Source organism: Pseudonaja textilis, chromosome 13 (assembly GCF_049901715.1).
Source record: "Pseudonaja textilis isolate UNSWEBS1 chromosome 13, rPseTex1.2, whole genome shotgun sequence".
In the NCBI taxonomy this organism is placed as follows: domain Eukaryota; kingdom Metazoa; phylum Chordata; class Lepidosauria; order Squamata; family Elapidae; genus Pseudonaja; species Pseudonaja textilis.
This window is the reverse complement of record NC_142002.1, coordinates 801,507-818,121: the sequence shown is the minus strand read 5'-3', so window position 1 is coordinate 818,121 and position 16,615 is coordinate 801,507. Positions and strand designations below refer to the sequence as shown.

The window sequence follows — 16,615 nt, the reverse complement described above, 5'->3', positions numbered from 1 at the left end:
CAACTATTCCTTTTCTAGACAATGAGATTCACATTTTTGATAAAGCAATTAAGACACTTTCCCATTTTGTAGGGGAAATGGGAATCTCTATTTGGTCTTTAAAGTCTGTGTATCAAATTTAATATTTGATGAAAAAAGTATTTTTAATAATTAATGTGGGGGTTCTGAGACTTAGCAATCATATCGAATAATTGTAGTGGATTTGTAGCTGAAGATGCCACCCATCCCATGCAGTTCTTAATGCAGCCAGTGGGGGGCAACAACTCAATGACATTTTTTATCCCTTAACAAAGGAAATTATTGTCCTATTATTGATAAAGAAAAAAAATATCTCAACATTTAAATCTTCCATATCATAGTTTTTTAAAATCATATTCAAGATGTATATTCTCTGGCAGAATGGTTTTTGTGTAAGAAAAAATTCAAAATGTTATTTTATACAACTGGCATACCACCATTTCAAACTGATAAGAGACATAGCAGCAAGGGATATAGTATCATGCAATATAAAAATAACTTCACACTTTCATCTACATTTTTTCTTCACTTGCTTGACAATAACAGGGAGGAGGGTGGACGGAATGCAAGGGTAGGAGAATGGTATTCAAGCATTCACCGTCCGAGCGTGGCTGACTCTTTCCCACAACAAAATTAACAGGAGTGATTGGTGGACGTTATGGACTGCAAGTGGCCCGTAGGAAAAAAGGGGGGATTATCTACCCTTGCTATTGCATGGGAAATCCAGAGGTGGTTTCGCTTCTTCTCTGCCAATGTGGTTTATTCAGTAAAGTTTTATACTCTTGGTAAAATAACGTCCCAGCAGTTCCTTTTTCTGGGTTCACCAACTGGACAATTGACATTATCAATTAATTAGAGGCGCTCTACATGAATATTCCAAAAGATCCAAGGAAAGAGAGTGTATCTTAGGTATCACAGTAAGTTGTCCAAAATGCTTGTTAAAAGGCATGATATCAGTAGTGTTACTTTTATTTACAATAACATAATCCATACCAATAACGTAAGAATATAGTATCAGATTCGGGAAACTTAAACCCACAGCCCTTAGCTAAGAATTAAAATAATAGCTTCAGAATTTAAGACATTCACAAGGATTTATAGAATGGTATACTGAGTTTTTAACATGCTATCCAGGCAAGGGAACTCCATGAAAAATATATAGTTTGGTCTAGCGGTTAAGGCACCAGGCTAGAAACATGAGGGGTGAGGCATGAGTTCAAGTCTACTATAGCCATAAAAGCCAGCTTGGTCTGGTAGATTGCTCTTTCCCAGTCAAACCCACCTCACATGGTTGTTGCTGTGGGAAAAATAGGAGGAGGAAGGTGCATTGCATACGTTTGACATCCTGAGTTATTTGTAAAAAAATATTACAGACAGGCATATCTTAAAAATAGCATTCATGTTGAGCACACTTACCTGTCTCAAAGGATAAGACTTAATAAACTCCTCTGTCAATATCCAGATAGGTATGTATATGTAATTTATTTAATATAATTTAATATAATCATTTGAAAAATATATGGAATAAGTACACCTAAATTAATAGATTTAGTCCATCAATAAAAGATTAGTTTTTAATAAATCTCTGCCTATTGCGATAGTTCCTAATGGTTAATAGAGTACTCCACAGTTCAAATGTAGTTATTGAATGCATCCATGCTGGAATCCAAGTATGACCTTCACAAATAAATATATCATTTTAAAAAATGAAATGGCAGAAGAGTTCTAAATAAATAACAAAAGTCAAAGAAAAAGCAGGCATCCGTTTACAGTGTGAAAGCAGATGAAAAGAAGAGAAATGAAAACCAGATTAAAAAAATAGGCCCACATCTTTTAAGAAATTCAGATTTAGCCAAGAAACTAAACATTATGATTTTTTTCAACAAGGTAAGGTGTTCTGTGATCCTGCATAGATACTACAATTATATTTCTTGTTGTTTCTTCCCTCAATATAGTAATATGGATTACTATTATAGTGGAATGCACAGTCAGCCAGATATTTAGATGGGATTTGGCATTTTTTACTCAGATAGAGTCCTTCCAGATGTTGTTGATGGGGTTCAAGACGTCTTCGCAGCATGTAAAATGTTCCAAATAAAGCCGCTTTTTGCCATTGACTAGTGGTGGTTTTGTTAACGCTGCTGTTATTCAAATAGTGTTCCAGTTGTTTTCGGATTGCAACCAAAGCACTTCTAGCTATTGATACCATCTTTACTCTCTTTTGCCACATTATTCTTTTGCTATTTGCAGGTATTCTGTGATTTTTCTCCAGTTCTTTCTCTTCTACTCTGCTCTTTCCAGTATGGCCCCATCCACTATCAATACTTTTTTGTCTTCCATATCATCCATTGTCAAGTCTGGACCGTTATGTGGCAGGTGTTTATCTGTTTGAATTCCTTATTATTTTGTTTATTATTTCCGCTTTGAGGCCACCGAACTCCATAGCTTTCAGATAAAAAGAAAAAGAAAATAAGACAGACCAAGAAAAAAGAAAATAATTGACTGGAAGCCAGCGAAGTAACGGCAAGAAAACTACAAACAGTCTAAGAAAGTCCAAACGGTGGTAGCAGGCAGGAGCAGCATTTCATAGTCAGAAGCACCACCAAGAAGACCGTTTCCTAATTTTCACAAGATGATACTGCTTAGTCTATCATCTGCACCTCTATAACTGTCTGGTTTGGTTCTGCAGCCCAACAAGACAGACACAGGCTTCAGAGAGTAATTAGGACTGCAGAAAAAAAAACAATGGCTCCCAACCTGCCTTCAATCAAGCGTTGAATGTTAAAGGTTGGCACCTCCAGCAGATGCACCCGAGACCACCAAGCTAAGCTGGAATGGTGGCATTGCAGCATGAAACAGACCGCCCCCCGTCCCCCGGGCAGCTCATGTCTGGCTGCTGTCTTCAGCAGGTGCAGCATTTGAATCCAGAGGCCCATTTCATCCCTGCTTTGCAGTCACTCGTAGTCTGCAGCTCAGTACCGACTAGTTATTAAGCAACCTTTCAAAAAGATGGTAACTGAAATGGCCCCTTTTTTGGTTTTGTTTTGCAAAAGACTCACGGCTAAGTTTCCTAATGAGAAGCAGCCTTTATGAAAAGGCCAAGCGGGAAAACCCGTAGCGTTCTAAGTGGCAAACTGCCTGGGATTTTGACTGGCAGATTCTTTTCCTACAAACGCTCTGCAGCAGATGGGACAACCGCTTTTTAATGTCTCCACAGTAAGAGCGGTGGCATCTGGAGGGGAGACCATCCTGCAGCTGAGGCCTCAATGGGGAAGTCACAGCAAGGTCCCCAAGAAGCGGCCCTACTGCAGGGAAATGGAAAGGGAGGTCTATAAAGGCCCAGCTGTACTGAAGGCCACGTTAACACACACACACTTCATTATTTAGTGGTGCTTCACTCCTTAGCAATAAAAGAGATAAGATGATGGATAAAATAGCTGGAATTATTTCAGACCATGTTCCTATAAAATTATAGCCTTACTCTATACATTTTAAAAATGGCTATCTCCTTTAAGAAGCTCTTCAATATACCTTGAATATGGTTGGTCAAAGCCAGTTATGAATCCATCTGGTGGTGATGTTTTTTTCAAATCTTACTAAGAAGTAGGTTATGGTCTACTTTATCAATTGCCTTCCTGAATTCCAGGTAAGAATTCACAACCTTTTGCTGGTCCACTGATTTACTTAGGTGCAGTGGTTAGAATGCAGTATTGCAATCTAAACTCTTCCCACCTCCAAGAGTTTGGTTCTGACTGACCCAGGGTTGGCTCAGCCTTTCATCCTTCTGAGGTCAGTAAAATGAGGACCCAGACGGTTTACAATTTGTAAACTGTTCAGAGAGTGCTATAAAGCACTATGGAGTGGTTTATAAGTCTAAGTGCTATTGCTATTGCTACACACTTTGTCAAAGAATGTATGTAGCAAGATTTGTCTGGCATGATCTATTTTTGGCAAATTCTAGCGGGCTTGTAGTAATAACCTTGCTTGCTTCTACTAGGATTCCCTCCCTCCTTCCTCCCTTTTTTGAAGTCGAGGATGAGGAAACACGCTGCAGTTCCAGAACGCAATCTAGAATTTAGGCTCCCTTCAGGCAGAGCCACAATCCACCAAGCAACTCATGTTGCTTCGAGTGTCCGTCCCCCATCCCCCAAAACTGCCCCATGAACAGAATCACCAGCTGGACAGGCTTAGTGCATCCTGTACTGAGCAGGAGGTTGGGCTAGATGACCACTTGGATCCCCAGTTGTACGGTGCTGTGACAATTCTGCCCCTGTTTAGCTGCCTGAATACTTTTCCTACCTGCTACTACTTTTGTCAATTGCTTACTGGATCTGCGGGAAGCGGCAAGCGGCGATCCACTCGGACCGGGTCATACCACCCGCTCAAGTTGTAAGGCCGGGTGAAAAAGCGCTGCCCGCCGTTGAGGTCGGGGAGACGAGTCACCTGTCCGGACTTCCAGGCGGAGCTCCCGCGATGGCTGGGGCGGGAGAGGCCGTGCCGGGAGCGGACCGTCGTTGCTGAGGCTCCCGAGAAGCTCCTGCCGGCATTTCACGCGCACGTCTGAACTCGCGACTGGCAGGGCTCGCCCCCGCCCGCCCCCGCCCCCTCCAGCCCCTGGAAGCGCCCGGCCTTGACTGGGATCCCCCGCAGCCTCGGCCCTCCCCGCCGTTTGCCCCGAGGCGCCCAGGGGCCGTCCCCTCCGGGGCGGTCGCCGCGGGCGAGACCGAGCGAGGCTGCTGCTCCCCTTCCGCTCCTTCCTCGCCGGGGGCCGCGGGGGAGGCGGCGGGGGGTCCGCGGCGGTTGCAGCTGCGGCAGCGTCCCCGGGCGCCCCCCGCCCTTCCCAAGCGGAGCGGCACATTGGTTTGCGCGCGAGCTCGTCAGAGGCGGCGCCGGGCCCGGATTGGCCTCGCCGGCCGCGAACCCGCAAGCCCGGCTCGGCTCGGCGCAGCCCCTCGCCCGCCCCCGAAAGCCGCGCCGCTCGCCGCCTGGCCGGCGCGCTCCCTCCCAGCCGGGCTTTGTGCGAGGCGAGCCGAGCCGAGGCGGGAGCGGCGGGAGCGGCGGCGGTGGCGGCACCCGTCCTCGCCCGCCAGGGAGCCCCCTGCTCCGGCCATGTGAAGGGAGCCGGCGCGGAGCCCCCGTCCGCCGCCCCGGCCAAGATGCTGAGCCGGCTGGTGAGCGGCAGCAGCAGGAGCCTGGAGCGCGACTACAGCTGCACCGTCCGCCTCCTCGACGACAACGAGTACTCGTGCACCATCCAGGTGGGGGCTGCGGCGCGGCCGGGCTGCTCGCCGGGCCTGCCGCTGCCGGGAAACGCCGCGCCGGGGGCGGCCTGCCGAGCGGCGGCCTCACGCGGGGAGCTCGGCGGGCGAGGCCGGGCGCGGCGGGGTCCGGGGCTGCCGAAACGCGGCGGGGAAGAAACTTCTGTCCGGGGAGGCGCGGCGGGGGGCGGGCCGGGCATCTCCGCCGACCGAGCCCTCCCGGGAGGAACCCCCGCCCGGTGCGAGGCAGCCGTCGCGTCGGAAGGCAGACCGGGCCGGCCGGCGAAGCTGCGACCGGGGGAGGTCGGGCTGCCGGGGAGGCTGAGTCCGGCTCGGCTCCGGAGGCGCCTTTTTCTGCGCCTGGCCCGAGAGGCCCCGCCGGGACTGTGGCCGGTTCCGGAGAGGTAGCAGAAGCGGCGTTGGGTAGCGGTGCGGTCCGGCGGGCTGCGGGGCCACGGCCGGGCGCCTCTTCCAGCGCTGTGCCCGGAGAAGCGGCAGTCCCGGAGCCTTTCGCCTCTTAGCGGTTGCCCTTGCCCTTGGCCCTTGGCGGTTGGCCGGGCGGCTGGCTTGGTCGCTTGCCTGCTCCCCGCCCACCAGCAGCGCGATGGGGGTGACCGGTGGCCCGTTGGAGAGAACGGCGGGCTTTACCGGGGAGGGTTATGAGGGGAGGGATCCGTTTCCCCCCGAAGAAGGAAGCGCCTCTGCGCCGGGCTGAGAGGCTTCGTCTTGGGGCCCGCAAACCTTCTGAGGGCCCAAATGATGGGGAGGCTCCGAGTCCACCAGGCTAGTTGTGGCCTCTGCTTCAAGGCCTCGGACGGGGCATCTCCCGCCTTCAGGGTTCTGTGGGGGCTCCTGGAAGAGCTCCGGGGACCCTCCACCCTCCCCATTGCCGGTGGGGGAGAGTCCCAGCATTGAACTGGTTTTCTGCTCCCAGCTTCCTGCCACCAGGAAGGCTGGTTTACTGCATCGTGCGAGGGACGGTCCTAGCGGCCATCGGGCCTTAACCAGGATGCATGGAAATCATGGTTCCAGTTTCGCAGAAGGCGCCTGGCTCTGGCCCCTCTTGAGCCCGGGTCAGGCTTCCCAGCAGCCTTGGCCCCACAGTCTGCCCCTCCATCAGCCAAATCCTCGCGGACTCCACACAGCGTAACCCTTGGCGGGGTTAGGGTTAGGTTGATCGGCCTGCTGCAATAGGAGTGGGAGCCCGGGGCCCTGCGGAGGGCTCTGCGGCAGGATTCTTCGGCTCCTGGTCCTGCTGTTGTGCTGGCTTGAAGGGAGCCCTGATCTGGGCCGACAGTGCGGCTCTCTGGGGGCTGGAACCGCAAGCAGAATTTTGGAAGGTAGCGGTGCTCGGTGGCCCAGGCTTGGGCTGATGGCTTGGATTGTCTCATGGGAAAGAGATGGAGAAGCTCTGGGGTCTCACCCTGCTCCAGGGCTGTGGGTGGTGGGAGGCGAGTTCTCTGGTCCCCAAACTCCTCTTCCCTTCCAAACATTTCGGACATCTGCAAAATGGGAATTTCCCCTGAGAGCCGCTGCTTGCAGGGAGGAAGAACGAAGGGAGGCTTCTGGGGGGGGGGGGGGGAGGAACGACACGAAACACTCAACTCTTTCCTGACTTGAGGCTGTGATTCTGTTGGGTGGCTGGTTTTAAAGCAGGCTGCCTGGGTGCGCTTCCTAGAATGTGTTTTTCATTATCTTGATTATGTGAGGAACTGGATTCTAATCAGAACGTGTGACTCTCAAATCCATGCAGCTGTTCCGTGTTCAGCTGAAATAATTCTACGGCAACTGAAAAAAGCCCTGCTGAGCCCAAAGAGTCTGCAGGGCCTTTTCCAATCGAAACGGATGCCTTTTAATACCGCCTGCCGCACGTCTTGTCCCAGCCGAGAGGGTTAAACGGTGCTGCCTCCCCTGTTAAGCTCCCTTTCCTCCAGTGCAGCTGGCTGGGGAATTCTGGGAGTTGGAGTCTGCCAGGCTTAAAGTGGCCAAGGTTGGAGAGCCCTGCTCTAGTGGGTCCTTGGAGAGGGTCCCGAGTGGGGGAGGGCTCCTCCAAGGGGAAAGGGATGCGACTCCAGCAGCCTCTTTCCTTCGGCTCCACGCAGGAGGCCACGTCTCTCTAGCCAGGCCGGGGTCTTGAGGGGAGGAATGATTGAACCAGCACAGTTGCCAAGTGGGGGGGTCTCTTGAGCAGGGGAGGGTCCCATGCAGAAGGCAGGGGCCTCTCCAGCTGCTGCCCTCCTTAACCTCTGCCCGGTCCCCCAAAAGAGTTTGGGCCCCTGGCATCGACCACAAAGGCCGCCTTCCTGGGTTGCTGCCTTCCACTTTTGTCGCCGCACGCAAGGCACTCTGCTCTGAGCAACCCTCCGCACACCACATGCTGGCGCAGCACTTCCGGGGCAAAGGAGAAGCCTCCTTTTTAGGGAAGGGAGACAGGAGCGGGCGGGTGGACGGAAGGTGCAGGGCATCCCCAGGACTTCCCCGGGATTTCTTCCCGCCCTGCTCCCCAGATTCCTTATGTTTGCAGATCTCCCGTGCTGCCGTGACTTTTGGGGGGGCAGGTCAGCCACAAAGCTAGAACAAAGTGAGACAGACAGCTTCACCCCCAGGTGGAGAACAGATAATCAGAGTTGGAAGGGACCTGATAGGTCATCCAGTCCAACCCCCCTACCACCCAAGCAGGAGACCCTACACCATTTCTGACAGAGGCCCGTCCAGCCTCTTCTTGAAAGCCTCCAGTGATGAAGCTCCCACAACTTCCAAAGGCAGCTTCTGTTCCACTGATTGATTGTTCTCCCTGTCAGAAAATTCCTTATTTCCAGGTTGAATCTCTCCTTGATCAGTTTCCATCCATTATTCCTTGTCTGGCCTTCGGGTGCTTTGGAAAATAGCTTGACCCGCTTCCTCCTCTCTGGGGCAGCTCCTAAAATACTGGAAGGCTTCTCTCCTGTCTCCCCTGGTTCTTCTCTTCACTAGACTAGCCAAGCCCAGTTCCTGCAACCGTTCTTCATATGCCTTAGTCTCCAGTCCCCTAATCATCCTGGTTGTTCTTCTCTGTACTTTTTCTAGAATCTCAACATCTTTTTTATAGTGGGGTGACCAAAACTGGATGCAGGACTCTAGGTGTGGTTTTACTAAGGCTTTATAGAGTGGTGTTGGTACCTCCCTGGATCTCGATTGTATCCCTCTGTTAATGCAGTTTAGGATTGCATTGGCTTTTTTGGCTGCTGCTGCACACGGCTGGCTCCTGTTTAGCTGGTTGTCCACTAAGACTCCAAGAATGGAGTCGTAATTGGCTGGCCAACTGCACTCAATGGAATTACATCCAAATGATGGGAGGCATGAGGTACTTCAATGTTCTGTTCTGGGCCCAGTACGATATTACTTGGCTTAAAACAGTTCATTTAGTGACCGCTTGAAGTTATGGTGGCAGTGGAAAAAAAAGACATAACTGTTTTTCATACTTACGACTGTTGCAGTGTCCCCATCATCATGTGATCAAAATTTGGACGCTTGGTGACTGATTCATATTTATGACGGTCACAGCGTCCCGAGGCCATGCAGTCCCCTTTTGTGACCTTCTGATGAGTAAAGTCGATGGGGAAGCCAGATTCACTTAGCAACCGTGTTTCCGAAATCGTTGGGGACAATATGCTGACTCTGTAAACTGCAGCCTAAGTGCTGTTGCTATTCACTTAATAACTGCAGTGATTCACGTAACAACTGTGGCAAGAGGTTGTAAAATGGGGCAAAACTCACTCAGGAAATGTCAACAGCAGAAACATTGGGCTGGATTGTCATAATTTGAGGACTCTCTGTACTCTTGCAACATCTTCATGCATGATGTAGATGAGGGGATAGAAGGGGAATCCATCGGATTTGCGGATGGCACCGAGTTGGGGCGAATTGCCAACACTTGATTAGAAGATGGGCTCAAGATCCAGAGGCTCTCTACAGACTTGAACGCTGTGTCCTGTGCAACAAAAATGCAATTCATTGGCGAGAAAGGTAAGGTCCGATTCATAGGCAGGAAAAACCAATTGCACATATTGGTTGAGTAGCTCAACAATTGTGGTTTAACAATAGTAACTGCGAGAGAAATCTAGGAGTCCTAGAGGACAATCAGCAAATCCGATGAATTCCCCTTCTGTCCCCTCATCTACATCTAAGACTGGACGGTCATCAGAGAGAGCTCTGGAGAGTGAGCCTGTCTGTAACTTGTGGCCATGATGGCTCAGCGGAGATCAACTCCATTGAGTAAAAGCCACCGGGGTTTGGGAAGGGGGAAGGGTGATTTCCTGGCCTCTCCTAGTCCCAGTCGGAGCAGTTGAGAATGCTCCCCTGCCCCCCCCACCTCGTCCATAAATATTGATGAAGGATTCCTCTCTGTAGCTTCATATCCTCCAAAAGCTAAGTTGACCGAGATGCTCCTTTTCCTTCCCCTCTGCCAATAAATGCTGTGTCGACGAATCCCCCAATTTATTCCAGGCAGGTCTCCTTTCTGGAACAGCCTGCCTCTCCTCTGAATTTCTCCCCGGTTCTGCCTGCTCTTCCTGCAAGAGAAAAGACACCTCGGCCAGTTCCTGCTCTCTCTTTCTATTTCCCCCGTGTAGCTTCTCCGGTGTAGCTTTGCCAGCTCTGGGAGAGCCAGGAGACTGCAGAGCTGTGGCAGCAGCTGGCATCCCCCACCGGCCCCATGGAGCCCCCCCCCCCCGCTCTGGCCTGCGGGAGGGCAGGGGGAGCTGTCCCCTGGCTGTCTGGGTCAACCCAAACAACCTCTGCCCCCAGCCTCAGCTGCCCCCCCTTGCATGCCCAGAAGGAGCGCAGCCCAGTCCCGGGGCAGGCCAGTCCGTGCTCAGTGACCCGCTCTGTTCCCCCTTCTGCAGAATCGGCAGCTTTGGGTCATTCCAAACCAGTATCAGCCAACTCCAGAAGGGTCTTCTTCCTCTGCCTTGGGGAGGGAGGCAGGCAGTAGCAAGCACGGACACCTCCCCCCAGTCCTCAAATGAACCGGCCCAGGTGGCCGCTTAGCATCTTAAAATGCAGGCAGGGAAGAGGAAACGAAGAAGGCAACGTCTGGAAAGGCAGTTTTTTAGACGAGCGGCAGAGCGCTCTCTCCCTGATGCTGGCAGATAGAGCGGTTTTGTAGCCACGGAGAACCGAGCAAAAAGGTCACAACTCAAGGTCAACTGATTGGCTATCGTCATTTAGACCCCACTTTTAACCGTTCTTGCCAAACAGCTCATAGCCACGTAGACAATTAGAGTAAAAAGCACAAGGTATGAATACGGTCAGTCTTTGTTTATTGCAAGGAAGTGATACTCACGTCTGTGGGTTTTTGCCTTTCAATAGTGACCCTCAAAGCATGCAGTCAAAGCGTTGTCTGATGGGCGGCATCTCAAAGTTTAAAAAATAAATTCAGTTCTGGATATAAAAAGCAGCGGGGATCCTTCAGGGCAAAAAAGCCTGCGGGGAAATAACAAAGCTTTGACAGAGTCCGGCTCGTGCTGAGCTCCTGGTTCTGATGCAGCTCTGTGCCATTTAAAATCACCCCATTTACTGGACAGTTTCAGAAAACCTAAAATACCAACTCCCCCTCCCCCCCCCAACTGAATTAAAGTAATTGCAGGCAATATTTCTCACCAGAGGTTCTCTCTCTTCCCTTTCAAAGGTGGCGGGTGGCCCCTCTGGTTTTTCCCACGGTCTCCGTTCATTCTCAGAGCTCTGAGGCTGCTGGGCAAACGGCCCCTTTTCCTTTTCTGCCCCCTTTGTCAAGGCCCCTCCTATTAAAAAGACAAAAGTATTTTTCTGCCTGGGGGGGCGGGGGGGCAAGGGCTCCTGAGACTTTGAACACAACTCTGCACCTGGGAGGGGTGGAGGGGACTGAAATTCAGCTGCCAATTCAGTGATCAGTACATTTCATTTATAATCACCCATGTTATATAAAATAATTCTGGGCGTCCATCAACAAGTAGACCTAATGATATTAAGTGATGCCAGCGTTACTGTCCAACAGCTGTCTTAAAAATAATTTTTTATGAAAGATTTTTACAAGAAGAAAAAATAGCCATGAAAAAATATATGACAAAGGAAAAGGGGGGAAAAATCAATCAAAATAGAGCTGGAAGGGACCTTAGAGGTCTTCTAGTCTAGCCCCCCTGCTGAAGCAGGAGACCCTATACCATTTCAGACAAGGGCTGTCCAAGTCTCTTCTTAGAAACCTCCAGTGATGGAGCAGACACAACTTCTGAAGGCAACTTCTGTTCCCCTGGTTAACTGTCCTCCCTGTTAGAAGTTTCTCCTTACTTCCAGGTTGCTCCTCTCCTTGATTAGTTTCCATCCATGGTTCCTTGTCCTGCCCTCTGGTGCTTTGGAGGATAGCTTGACCCCCTTTTCAAATACCTGGAATCACCCCTAGTGCAAAAAGCAGGAGAGATAGAAAAAGGGACAAGGAGGAAAAACTGTTTAAAGAAGCATCTTCAGATCTTCTTCCCAAGAGCTGCAAACAAATTTACTGTCTTTCCATCCAGCAGCTATTTTAGGAGTGGCTGTTTTCATGGTACCTTATCGTTGTCTGCAATTTTCTTCCAATCACGTTAACACTTAAATTCTCATTTCTCCCGTGCAGAGGCCCACCTGGAGTAGCCAGGACTAAGCCCCCGTTGGATAATAAGTAGATCATAGTAGATGAGCCGGGTTGCCCTGATCTCTTGGATCGTATATGGATTGGGTGTGTGTGTGAACGCAGACCCAAATCCCTGCAAACCAGCGTCTGTATCTGGTTCTTGGATTCAGCCAGGAGGCCAGCCTTGCATTGCTCCCCCTCTCCCCCCTTATGCCGTGGGTGGGTGGGTGGGAGTTCTGGATCAGGGCTCAGTCTTGTGGAAGCTGTGCAGATGATCGTCATGCTCGGTGATCTTGGGGTCCCCTTCGGAAAGGCCTGGAAAAGGTTTTGTTTTCCGAGATCCCCCTTCCCGCGTGGGAAGAGGTGGCCCTTGGTGGGGGCTTTCCTTGTCCCTTCCTGAGGGGCTAGGATAGGAGGAAGCCCCCTTTCCTTTTGACCCGCCAGGCTCCGTGGGGATGCTGCCCTGGGCAGGGGCCGCTTTGAGCTGGTCTTGGTGAGAGGACCCAGAAATGCCCCCCTGGTCACTTCAGTGGTAAACCGCTTCAGAGAAGAGCCGCCCAGGACCCTCTGCAATGCACCTAAGGGGGGGTGGTCCAGGGGGGCAGGCACCGCTGAAGCCCTGCTCTGTTTTAGGTGTCCCCTCTTGTCACCATGCAAAAAATAAGGAATGAACCACAGTGGACAAATCCTGTGAAGAAAACTGAATAGGAAGAGGAATCAGGACAGAAAGGAAAGTAGAGGAGAGTTTAGAACAGAAGTAGAAGTAGAAATAGAGCAGAGCCAAGCTGGAAGGAACCTTGGAGGTCTTCTAGTCCAACTCCCTGCCTAAAGCAGGAGACCTTATTCCACCCCAAAGAAATGGTTGCCCAATCTTGTCTTGAAAACTTCTGTTGTGGTTCGCCAGCAGCCGGTGCAGCCGGCAGTGGGGAAGATCAGGGACCAGTCCGGGAGTCTGGAGAGGACTTGGACGAGGGTCCTGCATCCAAAGCAGAGCTGGGGCCAGGACCATCTGGGAGTGGGGTGCTGACTCCAGAACCTCCAGAGTCTAGCAGCAGCGAGGCGGAGGAACAAGGGGAGCCTGTTCCCAGTGTGCATGTGCGCAGAGCTGCCAGAAGGCGAGAGCAGCTGAGACAAAAGGGGCGACTCGGGAGTAAGGCTTGGAGGTGATTGCCCCTCCCAGAAGGGATAAAAGTCAGACCTCAATGACGAAACCTTTGCAGGAAGCAAAGCAGTTCAGTTAGATTCTCAGTCCTTCTTGAAGCTTTGCATATTTTTTGTGGCACCGTTATAATTACTTTGGAGACTTCTGTTTTTGCCAGCATTCCACAGCCCTGTCAGGGGTGTGCTTATCTTGGGGAACTGTTTTAAGTTAGTTTTGGATGTGAATGAAAATAATTCCCAGCGTTGCATTAAGATAGGTTTTGCTTTTAAAACAGGTTTGTGTTTAATTACGTTGGACGAAGCCTGGGTCAGAACAACCTCCTCCAGTGAGTGGACGTGTCCAAGTGGCGGACGGGCAGCCATTGGTTAAGTTGATGTGGCTCTTTGGACACTGGCATAAAACGAGGGGGCTTTGTGGTCTCAATAGCCCCATTCAACGCCTGCATAATCTGTTTGTAGACAGCATACCAGGCCTTTAGGTTTCAGCCTCCTAGCAATGAGCCTGAACCTCAGCCAGCTGCGTGAGGGGCCTCCAGACACGCCAGCAGCTCCCTGTGTCCCCCCGTCGTCCCCCCCCCCGGGGCTTTTGTCTGGGCTGAGCTGGGGCGGCTGAGTCGCCTGCCTGCTTCATCCCTGCTTTGGAGGGAGCAGCCATTATTATGCTGCCGGGGAGCCTCTCCGCTCTTTCTCCCGGGCTGCTCCTAGGAGCCGTGGGATGCCTGTCGGCAGGGGAAGCGCTGCCCCGACTGAGACAGGCGGGAAGGCTCTCCCAGCCCGCTCGCCTTCACCTTTAGCGGGTTTTAAATCTCTTTAAATGTGAAATTGGAATGTAGTGCGGAAGAGGATCCGCTCTTCCAGAAGACCCTCTGGGACCCATTGCCCCCCCTGGGCATGCTGTGAATATGGGGGCAGCGAGGTTCTTCATGTGGGGGGTGCCCAGCCCAAAAAAGGGGGTCTAAGGGGGGGTGTCAGAGGATGTAGGAAGCAGCCTGCCTTCTTCGGGTGAGGGAGGGCCTTTTGACTGGCCAGGCTGGTTGGCTTTCCTTTAGTAGGTTGTTCCCTGTCTCGGGAGCAGCCGGGCTTTGCGGCCTCTGCTCCCGGCTTCTCCGCCGTTGTCTTCTCCTGCCTTTGGGCAGTCCGGTGCTCCGGTTCAACCCAGAGAAGGGAGCCACTCTTCAGCAGCAGCCAGGAGGGTCGAAGGGCTGGGACTGAATCTGGCCCAGAAGGGCCTCTGGTGCATCACACTGGACGCCCAGAAAGCCTCTTGGCCTTCTGCTGCCTCAGGACCCCTTGCGGGGGGTGGGGGCAAGATGGGCACGGGCAGAATTATAGCTATGACCTCTGAATGTAGCTCCTGTTGTCTGCGCTCTGGTCTGCTCTGAGTAGGGCTCTTCTTGGAGAGCTTCTGGAAGCTTCCATGGCCACAAAGCGTGGCAGGTCAGCGTGTGATCTGGGTTTGGCCTTTGCCCCCATCAGAAGACTCGCACGGATGGCCAGTTGTCCCTTTAGAAGTTTAAGTCTGCTCAGGAACAGGTGATGTCAGAGGGTTTCTTTGAAGGACAAGGAAGGTGTTTTTTTTCTGCAGTCATTTCAGAATTTAATCTGTTTACATGTGGCCTTTTATTACAGTTAGGGCTCTGGGCTATAGGATGCCGTGCCTCCTCCGATTCGGTGCTTTTTCCCCACAAAGGCAGCATAGAAGTATTAAAAAGGAAGCACGCAAAACTATTTGTGCCACTGGATCCCCTGGGCTGCTTTGAAGTGAATGAAGGTCAATTGTATCTTCCCCAAAGGAAGGGGAGGACAGGTGAGGAGGAGGAGGAGGAGGCCCTTGGCTGGGGAGCCCTCGGAATTCATCTTTTCTTGGGATTTCCTGACCTGCCTTCCCCTCTTCAGACTGGCCTTCCCATGACAAGATTCACCGGTTTACCCCTACAGCGGGGGTCCCCAAACTTGACAACTTTGAGACTTGTGAACTTCAGCTCCCAGAATTGAAGTCCACAAGTCTTAAAGTGGCCAAGTTTGGAGACTTCTGCCCTACCGACTGGGGTAGTTCCATCTTTCTCAGAAGAAGACCTGGGGGACCTTTCCGACGCACCCCTTGCCCAGGCATTGCGGTGCCTTTTCTTCCTCCTGTTCCACACCAAACCAAGGATTGCGGGAGGGAAACATAGGTGGCAGGGATCCCTTTGGGTCAGTCCTCCCAAGGACTCTCAAACTAGGTCATGGCCCTCCAGGTCATGGATGTACCCAAAACCTCCTGTAGAGTCTTTCTGAGAGTGTCAACGTGTCAAGCAGAAGGACGGGTGGCATAAGAGCCCCTCGGAGCCAAATGGGGCAGCGAGGGTGGAGCCTCCCTGGGTTAGTATTTTGATTGGAAGTGTCTTGAATCCCAGGGGTTTCTGCTGGAGGCCATGAGATACATCGCTGCCCACGAACCTGTTTTGGCCTCCTCCCCAAGGAATCTGGATCCACGTTGCAACATGAACTGGCCTAATTAAGAGGCAGCTGTGTCCCATCTGCTTCCATCACAAGCAATTCTGCTTAGAATAAGGAATGAAATGATAACGGGAAGGCAACGGAGCATCCATAACGGGAAGGATAACGGAGCATCCATTTTAGAAGAGCTGAAAAATTGCAGGGAGAGCTTGAAATGGCCGCCTCTGCTCCCAGACAAAATCCTTGCAAAGGAACGGTTGAGCTGAGGAGACAAACTTGGGCACTTGTGTCTTGAGAAGCTCTCCCGTTGTCTGCCACCGAGAGGCAGTTCGCAAGCCCTCTTTTCTGTCCTTAACAGGAACCTTTGCAGACTGAAGGAGATGCGGAATTGGGCTCTTTCCTTGGCCACCACCCGCATGTCCATCCAGCTCATCCACCCAGGCCTGCTCAGGACATGAATCCATTTCACTTCCTGATACAGGTATGGGTTCCAATGAGGAGAAGAGCTTCCTGGAAGGAGGGGGTGATCCAGGCTCCAAGGAGGGAAGCACTGCAGGGGCTTCATTGGGTATGACTGGGCTCACATCCCCTCCTTCCTTATCTCCTACTGTTCTCTACCATCTCCCACTTGGGACCCTTATATTCCCAATTTGGCGGCCACTGCAAGGACCTTCATTTATAGCGAAAGAGGCTGCCTATACCACCCCTCTTAGTCTCAGGAATTCTGGGAGTTGAGGTTCACAGATTGTAAAAGGGGCGGAGTTTCCATAGAGTAGAACAGAACAACAGAGTTGGAAGCGACCTTGTAGGTCATCAAGTCCAACCCTCTGCCCAGACAGGAGACCCTACATTTCTAACAGATAGCAGTTCAGTCTCTTCTTGAAAACTTCCAGTGTGGAAGCTCAGGGGTGGTCTTCAGCCGGTTCTGACCAGTTCTAGAGAACCGGTAGCGGAGATTTTGAGTAGTTCGGAAAACCGGCAAATCCCACCTCTGCCTGCCACGCCCACCAAGCCATGCCCACAGAACCGGTAGTACAAATATTTGAATCCCACCATTGATGAAGCTCCCACAGCTTCTGAAGGCAAGCTCTGTGTGTGAGACAGCTTCATCCCTCCT

At 51.6% G+C, this 16,615-nt stretch overlaps 1 protein-coding gene and 1 long non-coding RNA gene across 5 annotated transcripts in view; one reads left to right on the top strand and one right to left on the bottom strand.

The window, feature by feature from the left end:
- Positions 1 to 971: 971 nt before the first annotated feature.
- Positions 972 to 4,640, bottom strand: LOC148124705 (uncharacterized). Its single transcript, XR_015745097.1, has 2 exons — positions 4,345 to 4,640; positions 972 to 3,323 (listed from the first exon to the last, which is right to left on the bottom strand). It is a non-coding gene; the product is annotated as an uncharacterized LOC148124705 (long non-coding RNA).
- A 156-nt stretch (positions 4,641 to 4,796) lies between these two features.
- The window catches only part of FRMD5 (FERM domain containing 5), a 67,484-nt gene continuing 55,665 nt past the window's right edge, over positions 4,797 to 16,615 (top strand). For 2 of the 4 annotated variants that reach the window (XM_026709356.2, XM_026709358.2), the window contains exon 1: positions 5,063 to 5,276. In XM_026709356.2, the coding sequence (XP_026565141.1) occupies positions 5,175 to 5,276 (102 nt within the window). In that variant the 5' untranslated portion in view covers positions 5,063 to 5,174. Of the gene's footprint in view, positions 5,277 to 16,615 lie in introns of all 4 variants that reach the window. The other 2 variants (XM_026709355.2, XM_026709357.2) reach the window with 2 other exon arrangements.